This window comes from Scomber japonicus, chromosome 5 (assembly GCF_027409825.1).
Source record: "Scomber japonicus isolate fScoJap1 chromosome 5, fScoJap1.pri, whole genome shotgun sequence".
In the NCBI taxonomy this organism is placed as follows: Eukaryota; Metazoa; Chordata; class Actinopteri; order Scombriformes; family Scombridae; genus Scomber; species Scomber japonicus.
Window position 1 is genome coordinate 20,921,925 of NC_070582.1, and position 23,940 is coordinate 20,945,864.

Consider the following 23,940-nt stretch of genomic DNA (forward strand, 5'->3'; position numbering starts at 1 on the left):
AATGCTCTCAGTCACACATCTGAAATCATGTGTGCAAGCAAAATTCCATGGATGTTATGCACAGAAAACCTACGTCTATGAAATACAAACATGTTTAAACATTCCTGACATTTTGCACATCTGAGTCATTGCAAAGGACCTTGTCCTTTTGTTCACCCTGCAGAGAAGAGAGGCACACAGAGAGAGTCAGAGAGGTTCCTTGTGTGTCAGGCTGATAGTCCCTGTGGGACCGTTGTCTGATAGTTGTTTGATAGAAACTGGTGAGGTTGAAGGAGGAGATGGCAACTTTGGGGGAAGGGAGGCAATTTGTCACATTCAGTTCAGCATTTAAAAGGCTATCCATTGCAAGCTGTGTGTGTGTGTGTGTGTGTGTGTGTGTGTGTGTGTGTGTGTGTGTGTGTGTGTGTGTGTGTGTGTGTGTGTGTGTCTGAATTCAGATATAGATTAGTGTATGTGCATGTGATGATGCACAAATGTGTGTCTGGCGATCTCATTTGTGTATTGAATTTCAGCATCCTTTTTTTAAATGGTGTCTGTCAGTGAAACATGAGTGTGTCTTTACAAGGATTAACCACCAGGTGGCAGATGCTGGCTCTGCATGGTCATAAGATGCTTTGCTACTGAGCACCACCACATTTGCTCTCAGCTGCTCACATACACATCCACACATGCTGAAGTCCATGCACATACACACATACACAGTTTGTTGTTTTTGTTCTTCTTGCTGCAAACACTTGAGTCATTTGTTCACATCACAGACTCAGTAGAATTTATTAGCTTTCACATAATCAAGGGACTGAGTTGATTCACTGAACATACGGAACACAATCAATTCAATTGGACAAGGCAAGTTTGTCAATACATCTTCAATAATGGCCAATAATGAACTGTAGACTTGAGACAACAGGGCTGGTGTAAAATCAGCAGCAGTTCCATCAGATAGTCTGATATATTAGGATCACTAAGTGCTAATGTCTTTGATTGCTGTTCAGGTCTGCATTAATCATTCTTGTCACACTTCAATTAATTAAACCTGAGATGCATGAGAGACTGATTGCCTTCATCCCTAATTAAATACGCATGAAAAAGGAGTGATGCAAAAGAGAGCAGATCTATAATTCCTTTTTATTGTTCTGTTATCATCACAGAAACAATGCAAATTAACTCTTCACTTCTGGCAATTTGTCTCCAGAAAAACTACACATGAGTAAATGAGCATGAAAATGTGAGCAGCAGAGCTGCTAGGTAGCACACTGAGCAAGCAAACAGAATGAACTTGTGAACTTTGGCTCTTTAAATGTGACATGAATGGCCAAAGGACAAGTTTTTTTGACTTGAATGACTTTCATGTGGGCTGTTGATCGCTGCTGTGTGGTTCATTATTGTGGGGTTGAGTGTGTGTTCCTGAGATGGCCATGGGCTCAGTGGTATAGGCAGACTGGGGTAATTATCAAGTCAAATCAAATTTTGACCCTGTGACCAGAACACCTTTTAGAGAATCAGTGCAGAGCACATGTCAAGCAAATAAAGCGTTCACTGTGCAATTTAATTTCCTCACAGGTGGCCAATCATGCAGGAAATAGGAGAGGAGGGAAAATGGCCACACTCCATGTCATTCTGGCAATATCACAAGAACTCTGCACTCCAAACTTCCACACTGAAGAAATCTCTCCTTTTCCTCTTTTCAGCTATTTTAGAATTCCATTTTGATGTATTCTCTCAGAACAAGGATGTGTGGTCATCTTTCACTTCAAGGTGGAGGTAAAATGCTGAATATAAGCAGAAGATTAAATGCACTGTGGAGCAGCTCATTATAATGCAGAGCTTGTTATAGTGACTCAACATGTGACAGGTACAGTGGATGAGCCTGAATTAAAATCTAAATACACAAACAACCTGACAAAAAATCAGTGAAGATTAAATATTTGCTTTTAAAAGTCAAATGGGTGTAGATCCAGTAGAATATTTTTCAGACGAAACGGTTGGTGGTCATTCACACATAGAAACAAATCCTATTTGAACAACAAATAGAGATACGATAAAGAATTTGAACATTATACATCACCAACAGAAATGTATGCATTGAGCTTTTTGGCTCTTATTTCATCTTTGTTATATCTGCATTGCATCAAAACTATTTGTGAATCCAGAACACAGTAAAAATTCTATTTGTATAATCAGATTGTCGACATCGCAGTGTGTTCAAAGTGCAGTCAGCACAGGTGGCAGCTAGATATCCCTCTCCACAATCATCTCATAGATGCTTTCTGTCCAAAGCACATTACAATGAAATAACAGTATTTATTCTGGTTATGAGCAGCCCCAGTGGGAATTAAACAGCTTCCCCATGACAGTATTGGTGCCACAGAGCTGTACAACTATTAACAGTGAGATTACAACTGCCTCTCATCCCATATCTCTACTGCAATTTGAATTTACCAGCTCTTGATTTGCAGCATTTTAAAAAATGCCTCTAAATCTCCCCCTTTGTGGCTCCCAGTCTGTTTCAGTAGAAAACATCGATGACATGTTGGTGATAAAGCCGCATTTGGAAAACACTGAGAACACATGGTGTGACACACACAACACTTACTATGACATCTGCTTATACTCTTTTCTGATCTGTAATATTTCTGTGAATTCGCTGCTTGAGTCAGCACATATGAAGTACATTACACAACATAATGTTGTTCATATTAAAGTTTTCTATTTTCTAATATCAATTAATGTATCCTGTGGCTGTTTGTTGCTGCATGTCATTCTTTATTAACCAGCACATGGACGTAATTGGTCTGTGAAATAATCCTGAAATTATACTTTTTAGGAAAAATCTGTTTCGTATTTTCAGTAATAATATAATAACTTGTCAAGTTTTGTAGCAGGCAAAATAATTATTTTAGCCTCAACACTCAAGATATTAAATATTTCCAAAAATAAAGTCTCATTTAGAGACTTGAATACAATCCAAATAAAGCACCATTAGGAATATCAATGTGTTCAAAAATAGAACGGGTTTCAAAATGATTATAATCAAAATCTATTTTACTCTCTCAGTTCTGTCAACTACACTTGACTCCTCTCTTGCAAAGCTGCAGCTGGGGGTGAAGATGCACAGTAACATGATAGTTGTGTGTTTCAATCACAGGCTGATTTATATTTAGCGGGGCAGTTACTCTTGCTTTGGATCCCTCTTTAATTTTGATAAAATGGCACTTGTTTCCTGCTACTAACTGTACCATAATCATTTTGCCACTTCTGCTGACATAAATAGATCAAGGATGATCATCAGGAATAAAAGTTTTGAAAAGTATCTCACTTAATTGATCACAAACTACGTTTTACAACTTTCATTAATTATCAGTATGCACCATTAATATGGTACTTATGATAGTTATTTGACATTTACTTCACTCCTTCACCTCCTTAAGAGCAGGCAGGTGAAGGTGTGTCTCTCACCTGTTGCTGCTCTCTGTATGAGGAGTGTCGCCTCAGCTCCGACAGGACACTCTTTGAGCATCTCCACCACACGTCCATGTCCAGCTCCAGCAACTGGCTGCTGGTTAACCTCCAGGATCAGGTCTCCCTCTATTAGCCCAGATGCTCCTTGTGAGCCCGGCTCCAACACCTGCACCACACCAACACATCCGCAACACATCCACCATCACACAGTTAGGCCTGCTGGGCTGTGATTTTGTAGTAACTTTCAATTTCTTTCATTCTTTCTTTCACCTTTTATTGTCTACCATAAATTAATAAACATGGGTTAGGGTGAAAACCTGCACATTTATTCTTGTATTAAGGAAAATTAATTTCCTAATTTAGCTGCTCATGCTGCAAAGACATCTATTGTTGATGCTCAAAGTCATATTTACAAAAAAAGGTCTTCCAGTTTGTTAAGAATATATCAGCCGTTTTCAAAACCAATCCCCTTTTCTAATTTTCTAATGTTTTCAGGTCCAGGTATCAGTTTCAGGACACTAAAAAGACGATATTGTCTTGCTTCTGTAAAATTGTTATATTTCCAAAACAATGAAAATGGAGCTGAGAGCAGCTGCAGTTGGTTATCTAAAGAGTAAAAAGTATTGAATACCGAACACAAGATAAATTACTGAGGGTTTGTTTTTTGGCATAGCCATTTTACTGTATAAATACAACTGGGGTGAAAAACAGCATCTGTCACGTCATAACTAATTGATCTGTTCTTTAGCATCAGGATTTTATGTATCTAATGCTTCATTTGCTTCATATGACATTAATAGATTTAAAAAAAAAATCCAACACAGGCTGAGCTCACTTGGTTCGTATTATCTCAATCTTTAGTTGCGTTGACCGAATTAAATTTACATTGACCTGCTGATTTAACTCTGCCTCAAGTTTAATTTGTAACTCGACTACTGAGTTTGGCTGACGACACAAATTTTACTCTTGACAGAAGACATCTACTTCCTCAACACACGCACACACACACACACACGATTAAAATATCAAACACATCTACAGACTTTCATTTCTGGACTGCTAGTGGTCAACTATGTGAAAGTACAGATGAACTGTAATACATCACCTGTTTAACTCGCTGACCAGTGGGACTGTCGGCTATAGTGAACCCAAATCCCTCTGCCCCTTTCACCATGGTAACTGTCAGCAGCTCTGCTGCTTGTGCTGTTGCCCCGGCAACCCCTGCAGTTCCAGAGGAGGCCATGGACACGTTGTCGTCATGAGGCGTGATTGCTGAGGATGAGCCAGGCGTGGTGGGCGGCAGGGATGAGCCGTCCAGATGCGTGTCCCCTGGGTGAGGGGCTCCGGCCTGAGCCAGAGCCTGAGGAGGCAGCTGGGAACTCAATGATAGATACTCCAGATAAGGGTCATAGCTGCTGCGGCCGTTCACCACCAGGGGGCGGTGCTCCAGGCCAATAGGGGTCAGAGAGGTGCTTGCTCCACCACTGGGGTCCTCAGGGTCAAAGGGCAGAGGGTAGCCTCGACAGAGCACGAGGGTCACACTCTGACCGATTGGTACGGACTGGAACAGCTTGACCACGTCAGCATGCGTGGTGCCCAGCACACAGATGTCATTAATGTAGACAATGACATCACCTGAAGAAGAAGGAGATGGCATGGACACAACAGCATCAGCTCACTTTCAGTCATGTTACACAGACCACATGACCATGGTCTCTGTGGTTCACATGTTAACATACTGTGCTAAAAAAATAAACCTCGTCATCATCGGGTTGCCCTGAATATCAAACCTAAGAAGCACTCTATCCCTCTAAAGCATCACATCAAAATATAATATCTGTTCACTGACACTACAGACAATCCACAAGTGTATGTGTGAGACAGAGAGATTAGAGAGAGAGAAAGGGTCTGTCTTTGTGAATAGGACAATCATCTGGCATTTGACTCTTTTTTCATGCACGACTTTGTTGCTCTGTGGACCAGATGGAAATATATATGTGTAACAGTGTTTTGTGCTGACAGAGAGAGGAAAGTTGTCTTTGTCCAGATGGTATGTTGTCCTGATTTTATCACTTCACTAAATTTTATATTCATGTTCACCTGACCTCACTTTGGTCCAGTGGTGGAATTTAACTACGTGCGTTTACTCAAATAATGTATGAATGTATACATTTTATGTTCTTGTAGTTTACTTGAGTAGTATATTCTATTTTTAATGCATCTACTCCACCACATTACCCAACAGTATAAAGATAGTTCATATTAGCCCCACCCAAACCAACTACAACATTACAATTATAACTAATACATTCATATATCAATAATGATGATGATGATGATTCATTAATGTTCACCTTAGTTAGTTTTTGGGGGATTTAAGTGAAATAGCTACAGTAATCTATATGTAATATATATAGTAAGAGTATAACATTTCTCTGCATAAAAAGTACTTTTTCGATGCATTTTGCTGATAATATTTGTGTACTTTTACTAAAGTGATATACTAATTGTGCAGTTTTATATTTACAAATTCTTCCTGCACTTCTGCCTTGGTAGATAACATTTTACTCTGCATACCAGTAACAATGAGGTGAGACAACTTCACAAATGCAACACTAGATAGTCTGTCATCTCTGCTGCTTGAATGTGCGGAAAGTTATAGATTTCAGCTTTAAAGTCAGTCCCATGACAAATGCAGCTGCCTCAAATCCTCTATTTCACACTTCTGGGGGCAGTCTCTGTCATACAAGCACACGTGCACACGCACATACTTCCGTGAGCATGTGCACACACATACATGTGACATGCACAATCAGCCCTAAGAGCAACATCGCACAGCTCAAATAGGCCATCTAATCTCAGCCAGGGAGTGCCGTGTGTGACTGTGTGCATGTGTGAGTGTGAACATGTGTGTGCGTGTGCATCAGTGCAAGCAGTTCTGGCAATGTCACAGAGTGGAGAGGAGCAAGTTAGAGAGAGAGAAATCAGAACAGAGAGAAAGAAGAAAGAGGCTGACAGACCAGGATAGAGGGATGAAGAGAGAAAAAACTAGAGTGGTAGAAAGAGAAAAGTGATGAAAATATACTGAGGCTGAAAGCAGAGGAGCAGTGTCGGATGACATGGATAGATAGGGAAGTATAATAAAGGGTAAGGCAGAGAGACAAAGAGAGAGATGGAGATTAAATTGGAAGAAATGGATCCCAGATGAAAGAGGAACTGATAGGCAGAGGAAGAGGCATAAAAGCAGAGTGCAGGAGCTGAGAGTAGGATTCCCGGCTCTGAAATGAGCGATTTAGGCACCAACCATGCCAGGCATGGGGACAGCTCACAGGTTCAGAGGAGAGCACACACAAAGCCTCAAACAGCACTTCCTTCTCTATAGCTCACTCCTACTTTTTACTAAGGTTATGTCTAGACTGAAGGTTTGCTACAGGTAGGTCTATAAATATATTGTTGCAGGGATCCACTAAGTAAGCCATGTGAATCTGCATTACTGTTCATGTGGATATTAAAGGCTGTTGTATATATCAAAGCACATACTCATGTATTTTGATGATTTATGACATTGGTGTCCTTGAGTATGACTGATTTTTAATAATTTTGTGACAAATGTAGTGTTACTCTAACTGCAGTGCAGCTGTAATAGCAGAAATGAATCTCTTAATGAAGTAGGTGTTGTGTGGGCTGGTGTCAGTTATGGCCAATCAAATCAGCTTCTGTCATTCCCATAAAAAAAAGAAAGAATGTTATTCAGCGCTGGCAGAGGACAGAGTGCTTGCTAAGAGGAAAGTGAAGTCCTTGTCTGGGACACACAGTGCTACAGGCAAAAATATAGGGCACCCCAAATATGCCAGCAAGGGCCCGTGATGTCCCCTTTTAAGATTAATTTATATTTCTGAGGATACTGAAGCCACTACCACTATGTTTCCATTGCTAAGATGTGCATCTTGCAGTATTACATTATTGATACCAATTTACTAAACAGCTTAGAAGAATTTCTTAAACTGTGCTTGAGTTGTGTATGTGAAAGATTCAAAAACAACAACAAACAACTAATGAAAAGATGCTGGCAATGGACAAAAAAAAGGAGGAGTGGGCCTTAGTCATGCCTAGATGAATAAGTAGAGCTATATTTTTCTACAGGGTAATAGTCATAAAACGGTTTATTACTGGTCACTTTGTCAGTTACTGAAACTGTTGGTGAACCTGAGGATAAATTAACAATTGTGAACCACAACTAGCCATAAATGGCTTGTCAATCAAGGAGTCAAGGGGCCTTAATATCTGCTTAATTGAAAATCAATGCTACAAATGACTAAATTTACTGTCTATTGACACTCTCCTGTACCTCACGACCTTTTAGGTACACGAAATGTTGACAAAAATTACCCAATAGGCAGGTAAAAAACCTGCATGAATGAAACTGAATACTTGATCTGCTCAGGCAGGAAATTAAAGTCCATAATGCTGAGGTGCCAGAATAAAGAGGCTGTCCTTAAGCATTCATATAAACACAGAATTACAGTATCAGCAGCAGGCTCAGAAATTAACACCTACCAAGTGCCAAATGCGGGTAGATTTTCCATATGGCGAGTAAATCTCAGAAGGCTATCCGCCACACTGGCTGGTAAATACTTGCATCAAAATAGTCATGTAATAAAATATCTGGCATGATGGGTCAGAAGTAATTACTCATGTTTTTTCCTAAACAATGTAGACACATGAACCATATGTGTTTCTTATGCATGTCTAAAGAATGCCACGAAACTGAGGCTAATTAAATAATTTATCAATTAATTTTACTTTGAGAATGTTTATAGTCCTGCCATAGTGAAGTACATTATGTGCTGGAACACAAAAAGGCAATTTATTATTTTGGCCAGTAAAATATGCTTGGCTTTTATCTACCAGTCAGCTTGGCAGGTGAGTCAAAAAGGTAATTTCAGACACTGATCAGCTGCAACAGCTTGCAGTTGTTTGAACCTCAATTTATCTCTCAACCAGTTGTCAAAATTCTGCCAAGGTACACATAAATTACCTGTGTCCATCTTTCCATCCTGTGCGGCAGGTCCGTCTGGTATTACGCTCTTCACTTGCAAGAACTCATCGGGCTCGTCGCCTCCTATGATTGTGAAGCCAAATCCCATGTTGCTCTTCTGCAGGGCTGTCGACAGGAAGGTGCCCTTCAGCTGGGTTGGGTCCCTTGTAAACAATGGCTTCTCTGGAGGATGACAGATACAGAAGTATATTTCAGATATTTCTGATTATGTTTGTCATTATATTGACAGAGTTCTGTACATAATACACCCAAATCTCCTCTGCAATAATACAACAGTTATGTTACTGTTGTGTCCCAAATTTAAACATTTTGGTTTTAACATTATTTCTCTTGGAATAAAACTTCCACATGATCTTTTTGATGTTGAATTTCTGAGTTTCTTTAATTTCTGATAAGCTGACTCACTGGAGATATGCAGTTTTCACTCAGTACATTATGAAGCAGTTCACTATGTACTGGTCTAGTACATCCTCATACGCTTGCCTGGATTAGCCCACTAGGGGCCTCAGGGCGAGCATGTTCTCAGTCCCCCGCACTGCCAGCGATCTCCATTCGACCCTGTACATTGTGACATTGTGCATCTGCCCCATCAAATACTCACCCTGTAAACTGCCTGTATCCATCAGATAAGTTAGGAAAATAATTTTAAAAATGGTCCATGTACAACTACTGATTTTGGTTGTATACAAATGTTAAAAATGTTTTAAATCTATCTGCACTTGACCAAAGCCATGTACTGCGCATGACCTTTCTGCAGTCCTGGCATTTTCAGATTTGTGCCGCTGTGTGACTTTGTCAGCACGCTTTGACATAACTGCATATAGTGTAATATTCCACGTGTACCTCTGTATATTGTGGGCAGTGGTAGAGCGGAGAGTCCCTGGCTCTGCATTTGCCTCTGCTGCTCCAGGCGTCTCTTAGCTTCCAGCACTGGGTTCTCAAACTGGGTCCTTCTATTGATGTGACTTAGAATACAATGCAGTGTTACAAATAATGGAGAAGGGAGTATTCAAAGCATTTCTTCAAGCAGAAGTAGCAATAAAACAATGCAGTTATACACTCAAAACTTTTCTAAAACAAAAGTATGAAAATATTTTTATTAAACAAAATAAGTGCTCATTGAGAAGAATGTTTGTGAGTGTTAAATTATTGCTGCATTTAAACTCCATTTAGAATCTAAAGACTGCCTGTACAGTGAAAGCTTGTTAGTACTGTTGAGTTCACTGAGAATCCACTGTCAAGCTCTGCAGCTCTCTGTATTAATTTCAGCTGCTTGCAGTTAATTGTTCTAGTTTACCAGTGTAACTGTATGTTAGCCTCTGGCTTTCACCTACCCCACATACTGTATAAAAACATGGGCAGCCACTCTGGCTCACATTAACCATGCAAATGATATCTGGTCAGCTAACTGGCAGTGACTGGAAACAAAGTTCAAAGAGTTACAAGTAGCTGGCAAGCTTAAAACCCAGCTATTTCCTCCAGAAGGTGGCAAACCAAACCAGAGATAAAATGGCATTGAATATTAAAGACTAATGTTTCTGCCAGATTTATAACTAATGTTACACAGGTGTTTGCTAACACGATAGCAAAAACAACTCACAGCTGATGAAGTAAAACAAGGACTGAGCTTGCTTTGCAGCCTGGATTCTGCTTTCTCTCTGTTAAAAACTCAACAGCTTTAATATAATATCTTATATTTTAAGGTTAGGTCTCACTATATGTAAACATATATTGCTGCATATATGTATACAGCTAGCTTAAAATAAAGCAATACATCATATTTTCATATTTTCACATCTTTCCTATGTCTTGTATGTCAAATGTTATTCTCAAAGCAATTCATAACTACAGACAAATATTTTAAAGGAAGAGTAAAATAATTTAAAGTGGCAGCAAAACAAAACTCTTATTCACTGTAAATGTAAGTTAATTTTCACCCCTGGTTAACCCTTGCTGAGCAGAATTTCCAAGAGTTTTGTCAAATGAGCGGTAAGAGATAAAAAAAGACATGAGAATGTAGTTATTTATAATTTATAAAGAGGCGTTGTAAACCATGGAAATGCATTTCCTGTTTTACTACAGAGCAGCTGAGATAACCAAGTCAACAGGGAGACTTACTCTACATAGTAGCTGCCGTAGATAGGGTCATCTATCTTCTCCCAGCCATAGGGCAGCTCTGAGAGGAAGGAGAAAACAGATGCACGAAATGAAGTCAGTTTATGCTGAGAGCGGAAGAAGGAATGTCGACACTAAATTGAACCACTGAGGGGAGACAACATGAATCTCAGGTCTCACAGCTAGAAGCTCCCAAAGTGCCCCTTTAATAGACAGAAAACATTTCGATCTGCAGCGGTGGCTTCTTCATGGAGACACGAATCACAACAAAGACATCAATAAGAAGCAGGGCAGGAGGAAGAGAACATTTAAATAGTCTGACACATGTTATCCTGCCCTCTCTTTCTTTCATTCTCGTCCTTTTGTTGGGTGGACAAATCCTTCAAGGCCAAATACCTTCACTATACTACTTCATGTTTGTCTCTTTTTTTTCTCCTTTCACCCACCCACTCCTTTTCACTTTGGATGGCTTCCATGGCTGTCATGTTAATTGTCTCCTCCTCTTCCTCCTCTGGTTCTCTGTTCCCTCACTTCATTCATCCATTCGCTGATTTCACTCCCTCCGTAGAGGAACTGGGTCAAGGCAATGCTAAAATTCCTGTACTCTTTGCACTATTCCTCTATTTCACTTCTCCTAACTTTTCACTGACACACACTAACACACTTACTCACAATATACAGCACACTATAATGAGCTCCCTTCGCCAGTGTATGTAAAATTCAGTATGTTTTGGCTTTAGCACTCAGCCTTCACTAGGGCATGAGGAACACACAAGGGGATCGACCTCGTACTATAAGGATAAGTTAACATACAATCTGCCCAAGCTGTTCCCTTCTCACTCTGACATGTACTAGAAATACAGCATGAGTGATTAGAATTCATCAGAAAGCTTTCTTGAAAGGTTGATCTTCCTCCCTCATATTAATTCATCCTCATGTCTTGTATCAACGAGTCTAATTCATGAAATTCATGACTATATCCGTAGGAGGGTATCTTCCACAGGGAAATGAAGCAAACCTGACGAGGTAGTAGTATCATTCAGATTGAAATAGATGACAAACAGTGAGTCATCAGGGATTGGATTTGACCCTAAGCTTATTAATAAAACACAAATAGAAACACACACATACACACACACATAGACAAAGACAGGATCTAACACCCTTTGTGGTAGGGGAAGAGGACATGGTGAGGAGTGGTGGGATGGGTGGCAGGTCGGGTGAGGAGGTCCTGATTTGAGTCAAAAACATTGAAATCAAGAACCTGATAACTTAAAACAATAGTTTAGGCAAGTCCTTGTACATCTGTTTGTGTTCAGACAACATTACATATTTGAGAACTCCTTAAATTAAAAATGCGGTTTGTGGAAAAAACATGTTGGTAACAATAATTTCCTAATAATGTTGTAAATAAAGTATTCTGGCAGGAATGACATAACTTGGTACTAATTATAGAGAAACAAGCAACGTCTTTGAAAGAGAAGCTCCATGTACACCCAAATAAATGTTTTATTCATAATTAATTTATCAATGGAAACTTAATCTTGCTCATATGCTGAAATTCTTGCTTTCCTGCAGAAGAATTTAACACAATTGTACATTTAGCTGACCTGTTGTATAGTCACTAGAAGACACTTCAGGTTAGGATAGCAATTATTTTAAATGTTATTAATTACAAGTGTAGCTGTTGAACAATGGCTCTGTTTTAACTATAATTACATGATTCTTTCCACATCTCAGAAATTATTAGGAAATAATTAGGAAATTATGGACCTGTAAAATCCGTCCAAATCTGTCCTAATCGAAAACACTACAACACCATCTGAAATCTTTTGACAGACACACACACACACACATACGCACACACACACTCACTCACAAATCCCCAGTCCTATTATTTTTACAATTATTTTTTCTGCGTGACAGAGATACTGTGGCATCATCCCTGCACGCTGTAATGTAATTATGAACAGATTTGTGATCTTGATATCAGTAATCCATGTGTGAATGTGTGTGTGTGTGCCCGTGTATGTCGTGGCAGCTGAGCATGCTGACGATGCAGCCCAAGGTGAAAAGTGGTGCATGCCACAATTATCTTTGATCTGCTTTAGCGTTTGCTGAAACAGCCTACAAAACACTCCCATTACCTCGAACGACCCTTCTCACCCTCAAGGCGGACTAGTCAGATGGATTCACACTTCAAACCACCTTAAAGTCCCTCCCATCCTGTCCGTGAGCCACCTTAAATATCGGCCTAACTCATCCACTAGTAGCTTGCCCTCCCCCTGAAGTGAAAGGGAGACAGTTTCCATGGAAACCACCAGTGGAAGTCTTTTTTTTTCCTCGCCTGAGCTGAGGGCTCTGTCTTGTCTTTATTTCCTGCTGCTGAAATACACAGCGAGCCAGAGAGAGAGAGAGAGAGAGAGAGAGAGAGAGAGAGAGAGAGAGAGAGAGAGAGAGAGAGAGAGAGACAGACAGACAGACAGACAAACATAGAGAGAGAGTTTGTATGTTTTTATGCATTCATATGAGTCTATATATGCATAGTGTTTCTGTGTGTGTGTGTGTGTGTGTGTGTTGTGTATTAGCTGGCTGGATGAGTGAAACCATCATTCTCTTTGACACTAAATCAAACGCCTCATCATGTGTTTGTGTATAGTACGAGCACCGCCTGTGTGTTTATGTGCATCTCTATTAGTGTCTCCCCTGACATGAAGTCTAATTGTGATTCCTCTACATTAGATGATTCATCTTCCCTCGCGCACAAAGTCCCTGACCAGGCAGGCAGGAACAGATACAATGAACTCATCTGACTCTGAAAAAAACAGAAACACTAACCATCAACTCAAGAATAAACTCAACCCCAAAGCATGACCTCCACATTTTTATTTGAATAATATATTTTTTTAAAGCCCAGACTTCTTATTATATGTGGGGTTGCTAGTAACAATTATATTCATCATTATTTTAATAAGTGATTAATCTTTTTGGTTCATATATTGTCAGAATATCCATCTACTATTTCCCAATCCCTAACCCCCGATATTTTGTTTAAAAACCAAGAAGAAAAAATATACAGCTCTGTGTGGCTGTATTTAGGCACAGCTGTGTTTTGAGCTACATGCTAATGTCAGCATGCTAACATGATGATTAGCAGGTGTATGTTTATCATGTTCACCATTTGATTCAGTATGTTGGATGTATGGATACTAACATTTCCTAATTAGTTCAGTCCTTAGGTTTACAGGTATTTAGTCATAAATCAAAGTATCAGACACATTGAAATTTAGAGCAGGTGATAGCAGTACATGAAAGGTCAGAAGATCACACAAGTTATTCTAATTCATTAGGGGATGTCTGAGCCATTTTCGTGGAAATCCATTAAATAGTTACTAATTCAAAATGGTGGACCGACTGACTGATTGACATTGCTAAAATAATTCGATTAATCAACTGATCATTATAGCTGTGTAGTTATGAGTGCTGGATCATGATAATGCTGCCATATTTTCATCAGCATTATAACTATATCAAGAGAACAAAGATAGGAATTAATGATCAGTAATCAAGACATGAACAAAGAAGACATGAGCCGAAAGGTGAGAGTAAAAGTGAGAAAAACAGACAGAGAGAGAGAGAGGGAAATGGCTCTAGTCCAGACATGACGGCGTGAAATAACAGTGATGTAACTCAGAGGTAACATTTTAACACAGCTCCATCACTGTCTGACAGTGGATGCGTGTGCCTCAACTCTCATCACATCTCTCTCCATCTCCATTTGTCTCTTTCATGCTCTTTTCAAGACGACATGCTGGCAGGATACCAGTCACTTCCTTCCTTCACCTCTTCTAATAAATATTTATATTTTACTATTTTCTCCTCTAATATCTCTACCTTTTCTCCTGTTACGAGGTTTTGACATTGTGACACCAGCCTCAGATTCCTGCCTCTAAACTGGGCATGAATGACACATTTTTGTCAACAGCACTGAGATTACTTTCAAACAGGATTGAGTGCATATCAAAGGCTGAATTGAAACCAACACTTTCAGTGATTTGAAGCTTGTCCCACTCTGTTCTTGCCTCTTCTGAGTGAGAAAGGAGATATGGGCTTGCGTTACGTAACAAAGGACTCGTCTGACAAAAAGACTGCAAGCTTGACAGATCTGTGGTGACAAGCCTTTGAACTCTGGGAGTCAGCCTTAGCATATAGATATAATACAATGCACACAAAAGTTGCACATTTGCTCAAACACATCAACACAAACAAACATCTCCTCAAATTCACCCAAAAACGCAGCAAGGGAGCAAAAAGCCTGAGAGACTGAGCGAGGGGAAAGGGAATACTGAATGAGGATATGAAATGCTAAAGGAAAGTGGAGCAAAAAGACCAGACATGCATGAGATGGAGGCAATGGAAAGGGAATAACAAGAGAGAAGATGCAAAAACAGCGAATTACGAAGTATGTCTGAATGACTGTCTGCTTCCTGCCCGAGGTTGTAAAACTGTGGGAAATCCTTCAGGCAGATGGGCAGTTAAAAACAGCACCACCTCTTCCTGCTGTTCCCTCCCAACATTTATTGTTTTATTCACTCTCCTTGTAGAAATCTGACATTCTTGCCTCTATGCATATTTCATTACTCAGAACTACCATGTCCATTAATGTGGGCGAAAATAGAAAATTGACTTTAAACTGTCACTTGGTGCGCAGCAAGCATGCAAAAAGGGTAAACAACCCAAAACATGCCGTGCAGCACATAACTAAGAAGTGCAAGGACATTGGAGCGATCATTCAACAAAAAAATAACGAGTGATGTAAAGAGCAGAATGCTGAATGAATGCTGCTGTCGTCCATGTGGCTGTTTATAAAAAAGAGCAGTTCCTGGTATTTTAACCTGTTTTCTGGAAGGCATTGATTCAAAGGTGCTGTGAGAGGGTATGATGTATCATCCAGGACCTTCAGAAACATTCTGCTAACAGCTTTTGATACAAAATCTTTTGCCGGTGGTGATTGTTTACACATTTATGTCTGTGTTCCCAAAGACAAAAGCCAGCAAGAGACATAGCCCAAATGAACTTCTCACAGTAGGCAAACCACAGACATATGAATCAAAAGATTGAAAGAAATAGAAGGAGATGGAGGACAGGGCTGCAGGTGTTACCTTTAACATATCTCACTTTTTGCTGTTAGGAAGGTCTAGAGATCTAATCCTGACTGAATATACACAAAAAGTTTTAGAACACCCCAATTTATCCAGTTTTTTTATTGAAATTCAAGCAATTGAAGTCCAATGAATTGCTTGAAATGGTACAAAGATAAGTGGTGAACTGCCAGAGGTTTAAAAAAAAAAGGTAAGGTTACCCATAATTGAAAATTATACAAAAACACTTAAAAATGTAGGTCTTTCCTAGAGAGAAATTGCAAAGAAAGTCAAGGTGTCAGTGAGTACAGTCTCCTTCACCATAAAAAACACTCAGAAACTGTGGGAAACTCTGAAAGGAAGAGGTCTGGCAGACCCAAAGCCACAACAGAGTCAGAAGACAAGTTTCTGAGAGTCAACAGCTTGCCTGATAGGTGGCTCACAGGACAACAGCTTCAAGCACAGCTTCATAGCGGTCGTAGTAAGCAAGTCTCAGTCTCAACTGTGAAGAGAAGACTTGGAGTTGCAGGTTTGACAGCTCGAGTTGCAGCAAGAACGCCATTGCTAAGACGTCAGAATAAGAAGAAGAGGCTTGCATGGGCCATGAAACACCACCAATGGACTACTGAAGACTGGAAGAAGGTGTTATGGACTGATGAATCAAAATTTAAAATATTCTGTTTATCACGCAGGAGTTTTGTACACCATCGAGTAGGCAAAGGATGGTTCCTCAGTGTGTGACATTAACTGTCAAATATGGAGGAGGAAGCATGATGGTCTGGGGCTGTTTTTCTGGATCCAGGGTGGGCTACCACAGCATTCTGTAGTGATGCCATGCAGTACCCTCTGGTATGCACGTAGTTGGTCAGGGATTCATCCTACAGCAAGATAATGACCCAAAACATAAGTCCAAGCTATGACACAACTACCTTAGGAAAAAATACCAAGATGGTAAGCTTGAAAACATTTCTTCAATAAAAAAGTGGAAAAATTGGGGTGTTCCAGAACTTTTGACCGGTAGTGTAAAACTAATGCTAATCCCTGGGCTGTTAGCTGTGAATTAAAATAACCATCAATTAACTCTACTCTTTTATAAAAACCACATGAGAGACTGGTAAGAAAACCTCCGCAAAATCAAACTGACATTTGTATTAATCCAAATCCAGTCATGTGACATAACTTTATTTAACAGTTTGTCAAATGGTTTTATGACATTTTTAAAGATAGGAATCCTTCATTTTGAAAACACTTGTTGTAGTCCAAGATTCATACTGTATAATTATGGACTATTATGAAGAGAGAGACTTGAAACATGTAGGTGTTTTTTAGAAATTACAGCTATAATGTTGGAAAGCTGACATTAGAGGAGAGCACCAGTAATAAGTCGTGGGAACTGTACTTTTTTAGCCATGTTAGCGGTGTGGACCACCACTCCGATCCAAACTGAACTATTGTTTAGACTGCTATGATACTCAGTGAAGATGTTCATCTCCTAACTGTGTAAGAAATGTGGACAGTTTTAGGAGGGGATTTCTTTATGTCATTAATACTGTATCATTTTCACTATTAATCAAAGGTGTTGTACAAATTAAATGTGTTATTATTATAGTACCAAATATTATAAAGACACATTCTTCATGACTAATCTGTTATATTGTGGTATATCTCCTAGTGGTGAGTGTTTCTTGTCTTTTCTAAAATTGTCTTTTTGTTGCTCATCAGAAGTGTGTGGTCAAGAAGAGCAGTTTAGTTTTCACTTATTATTTTTACTGGCAGGAGGCGGCAGCAGTGGAAGTGGGTAGGACGTGCATTTTCATCTGATAACATTTTTCGGGCCGTTAGACACTGCATGGACTGGTATCACCTTTATCACACATTTACAAACAAATAATACTACATGAAAGCAGCAGCACACATGTAAAACTCCAGATGACGGGAAATTTGAGTTTAATGTGGTTTTAATTATTTTTTAAGGCTATCATCCATTGCCATATTAGAAATGCTGCAAGATAATGGCTGATAAATCTATCAAGCTTTTCAGACGCCCAACAATTCAAACTTTTGTTGTTTAGAGGTCAGATCTCTTTTAGGGCTCCCCTGTAATTTGAACACTGCTAACAGGATAAACTAAGATGGCAAACATTACCTGCGAAACATCAGCATATTAGCATTGACATGCTGAGCATATTAGCCAGATGTTAGACTTTTAGTCAGTAATTAACTATAGTTTACCTTCAAATTACCAAAGCTTTAGCTACTCATTTTTCTTAGACTATGGATGAACCTAGAACAGTTTCCTTCTTTCAGAAAGATCAGTGTGTCTTTCACTTAGTGCACTAAGTGAGCTGACTTAAGCTCCCACTTCACCTAATGTCTGAGACAACTCTAGTATTGTTTTAAAAGCTATAAATACAGAAGTGACCAAAGACAGTGCCAGAAAAAACAAGGAGTTGATGCATTTAAACCAAAAATAAGTGATGACAGAGCATCGCAGTCGACAGAGACTTGGCTTGAGAACATTGCAGCCATGTTTGTGAATTGACAACAGTAGTGTGTGTGTGTGTGTGTGTGTGTGTGTGTGTGTGTGTGTGTGTGTGTGTGTGTGTGTGTGTATACAGAGAGAGAGAGAGAGAGAGAGAGAAGCAGTTTATGCAGAGCTGAGCAGTGTGATTAGAATTCCTGTCACAGTCCGGCCCTTTACTGGGCAGAGGAAGAGAGGGAACGATGGAGAATGAAGGTGGGAGAGAGAGTGGAGGAAAATTGAAGAGAGGGAGATAGAAAGGGGAGACAGAGGCAGACAGGACGTGAGGAGAGCGCAGTGCAGAAGGGAGAATGGAGGGGGGAGAAAATTGAAGAGATGGAGGGCAGGGGAAAGGGAGAGAAAGTATTGATTCAGATCTCGCTCTGGTGACTCACATCACAACCTAATTCGCTGACCGGAGACTGTGACAGCAGCAGTGATACAAGATATATATCTGATCCACCACAGCTAACTGACTTACGAGTTTGGTGATATTTGGTTGTATTAAACCCCTGTTCTGAATTTTTTTGGGGGTCAGTTTTAATTTTATTTCTCTTCCTCACACACCTTTGCTTAGAGAGAGAGAGAGAGAGAGAGAGAGAGAGAGAGAGAGAGAGAGAGAGAGAGAGAGAGAGAGAGAGAGAGAGAGAGAGAGGAGACGACATTGGATTATCATATCAACCAATTGCATGAAAAGACCTGCAGACGCTGCAAGGGGTCGCACTCTAAAAAAGTTGGAAACTTTGTCAGAGCATCAAATATTTACCAGTCCACAGCTGGAAACAGTCCCTTACAAATGCACTATTTACTCCTGTTTAAGTAACATTTGCTAAAAACAATGAAATGAAACCTTGTATTTGTGACCTGTTTTTTTAAAGATTCACATGACGGATCAGATGACATTGGGTGAGTGTAACAGACATAGAAGAGAGTATTTTTGGTATATTTGGTTTGGGTCTTTTCACTTGTTGACAATAAAGAAAATATTCTTTAATTTAATGAATAATAATGTGGGTTTTGTTCTGTTTCTGTTGATATGTTTGAGTAATGTCCTGACATTGACAGCTGCTCTGATTTGAACTAATTCCTAAACCTTTGATCATAAAACAAAAAAGACGATTGGAGCAAATGATTAAACTCCTCCCTGCACATCTTGCAAAATGCATCTAAGCTAATAATTACTTCTAAGCAAAAACTCTAGAAAAGCTGAATTTATTAGCCAAGTTCGTTTGTTACTTAATTTCAAAACCCTCCTTCATGTGTGTGAGTACCCCTCCCACCACCTGAGAACGCTGAGACCAGCAGCAGACAAACAAACACCTCAAACAGCAGAGTATTTTTGTGCTGTTTTTCTCAAGTAGGGAAAACATGCTGGAACAATGAGTCTGGAACGGACAACACAGATACACAAACAGCAGGAAATGCGGAGACAAGACACTCCTACGAATGCTAAAAGATGAGCTTGACTCAGATTAACACAAACAAAGACTTAAAAAACAAGAGATCAACCGGGTCTAAACAGGTCGTTCAAGACTCACCGTCTTCCCTGCATTCTTCTGGTGGCTTCGCTTTCTTCGCGAGCCGAGGATCTAGCCATGATGTAGTTTTGGTGTTGTGACTGGAAAAGAAGAAAGAGACGTGTCAGTGAAGGCAATAAGGAGAGGAAAGGGGCAAACAGAGGTCAATGAGAGACTGACAGTAAGGTAAAGAGAAAGAGATGAGTGCAAAGCAACACTAATTACCTGTGTGTGTGTGTGTGTGTGTGTGTGTGTGTGTGTGTGTGTGTGTGTGTGTGCATGTGTGTAGGGGCAAAAAGAAAAAAGGGGATTTCGAAGGTAAACTAAATGGCCATTAATCCACTAATTAGCCCTCAGCCACTAATTAGTAAGGGTGAGAGGAGAGGGCAAAAGTTTACATGGGTGTTCACGTGCCTGTGTGTGTGTGTGTGTGTGTGTGTGTGTGTGTGTGTGTGTGTGTGTGTGTGTGTGTTTGTGCATATGGGGAGATCTGATTACCTACATTAAGTTACATCAATTATTCAACACAGAGGCCAGTGCTACATGTAAAGTTTATATACCACACCGTACATAAAACATGTTTCTAAAGTGGGTGCACTGAGTTGAGTTGCATTACATTTGTCAGCAACCTTTTTATCATCATGCCATAAATGAAACACATAACCCTCTGTAACACAACAGACACACAAGGAATCTGATGTTGTCTGAGGGTAAAACTCTTCATATGTAAAAGATTTTTTAAAAACCATTCATATTTTCTCTTACTCGATGAAGTAGACCTCCCCTTTCTCTGTGTAGGCCATCTCCCAATTGTCGGGCAGAGGACCAAGCTCTTCCTCATCTACATCTGGGACTTTGTCGGGGGATTTAGAGGGAGATTTCGGGACCTCTTCTCCTTCGACGGGAGGCTCGGTGGAAGCCGGGGCCTGGATGGACGCTTCAACCGCAACCTCCCCAGAGGCGTCTGTACTCTTGTCCTCATGTTCACTGGACTCTGTGAAGCGTGCACACACACACACACACACACACACACACACACACACACATACACAGTTATTCTCACATACAATCTGTTCCTCTCCGTCTAGTTTCCACAAAACGCCACTCTGACTCTCTTTGGCCACAAACACACACACATGAAGACCTGGATGCACACTGCACACGCCATGCATGATGAGTCACAGCCATGCCACTGCAGAGCAGGGCTATGAACCCTCGGGAGAGAGAGAGAAAGAGAGGGAGGAAGAGAGAGAGAGAGAGAGAGAGATAGAGAGAGAGAGAGAGAGATTGGGTCCGAAGACGATAAGCATGAGGAGAAAACAACATGGGGATGTCAGAAATGGAAAAACAGAGAAAGACAGAGACTTAAGGGGTCAGAGACTGAGTCAGAAACACAAGGAACAGTATTTTAGAGTGAGGAGAATAGCTGGTGGCAAGTCAGTGGAAGAAGAGCATGCGATAGAGAAGAGGAACTATATGATTCTATAATATTTATGTATTACAGTTAAGAGAGTTTGTTCCAAACTTGTTATTCTTGATGCAAGCCTTTTCTGTAGTATCAGTATTAAAATTACAGTTTTAAAGCAAGTCAAAGAATGTATTTCTGTTACAGTCAATGGAAAAAAGTTGTAAGTAAAAATAGCACAATCAAATAAAAAGCACATGTTGCAAAAACCCAGACCAGAAAGAGGAAAGAGAAGGAAGAGAAAAGGGCAGTCCATAGAGATGAAGACAGAGGAGGAGAGGTCAGGAGAAAGAGGATGGTAGAGGAGAGGAAGACGGGGGGGAGAGTTGGCAGTATTAATAGAAACAAGGACAAAGGCCAGTGGCGAGAGAACAAAGACAGCAGGAGAGATGGAGAAATGAGAGGATAGGGAGACAGGGTTGAAGCCAAAATGAGACTCTGGACAGTGATAATAGTGGAGACATTAAAGTGCCCTTGTGCATTCTGTTACATAAGGTTATTGAGACCCTGTGAAGTTCACACTCATGCAAGCAAAGTCTGTTAATGTGTGTAATGACTGGTCAGAGTACAGTTTAGGGTCAGATTTATAGCCATCTGTACTGGTTGGACCATATAAACTGCAGACATGAAACTGGACTAAAGGAGAAAAGAGACTCCTTATTTATCAGTGAGGGACAATAAAAAGGTACCGTAACAATTGTTATGACAACTGGCTTGTTCCTCAGGTTTTACTCAATCATATCAGCGAGACAGCAATAAATAACCCACAGGACAGCCCGGGTCTTCAAGACACATTTTCTCCTTGTCTAAATATGTTGTTGTAAAATGTCTTCATGGTCATGGCATTTGTGAAACAGACCATGTTTGAATGTAATTTCAGTTGTGAGTAGATGGAAAATGTGGTAAGAAAAAAAACAACACAGAAAATGGATGTTTTTCTCTTTCACTAGTTCTCCATCCTATATTACCTGGTGTGATAGCCACCCCGTTGCCGTTGACAACTGGGCTCTCCTCTTCCTCCTCCTCAGGCGGCTCCAGGCTGGCGCGCTGCTCCATGTTGCTGACTGACTGGTTCCTCTTCCTCTTGCCCTGGGCGCTGGGCCGGGCTCCGGGCAGCAGGGCCTCACTCACATTCAGAGGAGGAGCTGCGGGAGACGGCTCCGCTGGAGGTTTTGGTGTGCCGTAAAAGTTATCTGAGGGCGAGAGAGGCACAGCAGCGTTTGTGTAAGAGGCCACTTGAAAAGAGGGATCGCAGGTGATGTAACAAGCCATCTGGCAGGCAGAGTGGAGGTCCAAAGCTTGTGGGTATCTGCAGCTTTGAACAGATACATGTCTTTTAAGATGCAAGACTTGTAAGAAGAGTTCAGCAGAGCTAATGTATATGCTGTTTTTTACTGATCATTTTAATACTTCTGAACAGCTAGTAGTAGTCAACATACAGAGTATTTAGCCTTTGTTGAATAAGAAGGAGATAACTGAGTCAATCATACATTTAGAGTTAATCTGGTTTGTGTTTTGTTAGAAATATACAGATCCACTTTGTGCACCTACAGCAAGAGAATCCCCCTTCCCCACTGTCATTTATACATTGAATACAGCTTTTGCATTGCTCCAATATTAAATTAGCAGATTCACACATTTGCTAGCTCTGAAAGCCTAGACCAGCTGTCCATTTCCCTTAATTGAGCTGAATCTCCCAAAACTACAACTGTTCTTTGGATTGAAGACATACTGTAGGGCTCTATGTTGGTCTCAGGGTGAATGCAGTGAGAGTAGGAGGAATAATAACATATCCCATTTAGAGTTAGTGTTTGAATAATGGCCTCATCCCCCACATCTCATCATCAACTCCCAAAGAGCAGACAGTGTCCTTAATGGGCTTGGGATTTCAGCTTCTCCTGAGGAAAAAAAAACGTAAGCATCCAAAATATAAATACAGAACTTTCAATATGTCTCCATTGGCAGACTATGTCCAATTTTATGATTAAAGAAATCTTAATGAAGTTGGAAGTTAAGAAAACCCTGTCACTGTAGTTTTGCTTCTTTTTTAAAAACGTATTTTACAACATAATAGCTGTGCACTTAGGCTACAACTTTAGTGTCTTAGTATAATGTATGTATGTATTACTATTGACTTTTCATGAAAGTCATAAAAAGGCTGCACTTAGTTATTCATACTTAAATTTACATGTATACAGTACAGTCAAACTACAATAGAAAATAGGCGTTTTAAAGGTGCTTAACTGATTGTATACACCTCAAGTAAACTGTGCCTCCCATATAATGTTGACACCATTTAACACAAGAGATAATGATAACAGCATTTTGATTTTTGATTGAGAATGTCCTCAGACCTTTGATGAAACATGGGATGCATCTTGAGGCTACACTACCTGTATGGAATATCTTAGCAGGGAGAAACAGATTGTTAACAAAACTGTACAGCACCACATGATCTGTATGAACGCAACTTCAGCTGCGTCATTCCACCCATGTTGGTGCAAGCAAATTTGTTTGGAGGCGCAAGCACGAAAATAAAAACAAACCACATAAATAGCACTGACCCTCTCTAATTCCACACCCACTGTAATGGCACTTCTGGTAAGGAAACTGAAGTGTACAGTACAGAGAAATGGAAAGACATGATTTATGTTTTATTAGAG

At 40.1% G+C, this 23,940-nt stretch overlaps 1 protein-coding gene across 1 annotated transcript in view; it reads right to left on the minus strand.

Moving 5' to 3' along the window:
* The window catches only part of LOC128358358 (membrane-associated guanylate kinase, WW and PDZ domain-containing protein 2-like), a 74,380-nt gene that overhangs the window by 11,728 nt on the left and 38,712 nt on the right, over positions 1-23,940 (minus strand). Inside the window, exons 4-11 of the mRNA XM_053318604.1 lie at positions 22,246-22,470; positions 20,578-20,806; positions 19,834-19,913; positions 10,637-10,694; positions 9,362-9,483; positions 8,498-8,680; positions 4,565-5,094; positions 3,457-3,625 (exon numbers count right to left, since the gene is read on the minus strand). Coding sequence (XP_053174579.1) covers positions 3,457-3,625; positions 4,565-5,094; positions 8,498-8,680; positions 9,362-9,483; positions 10,637-10,694; positions 19,834-19,913; positions 20,578-20,806; positions 22,246-22,470 — 1,596 coding nt within the window. The remainder of the gene's footprint in view (positions 1-3,456; positions 3,626-4,564; positions 5,095-8,497; positions 8,681-9,361; positions 9,484-10,636; positions 10,695-19,833; positions 19,914-20,577; positions 20,807-22,245; positions 22,471-23,940) is intronic.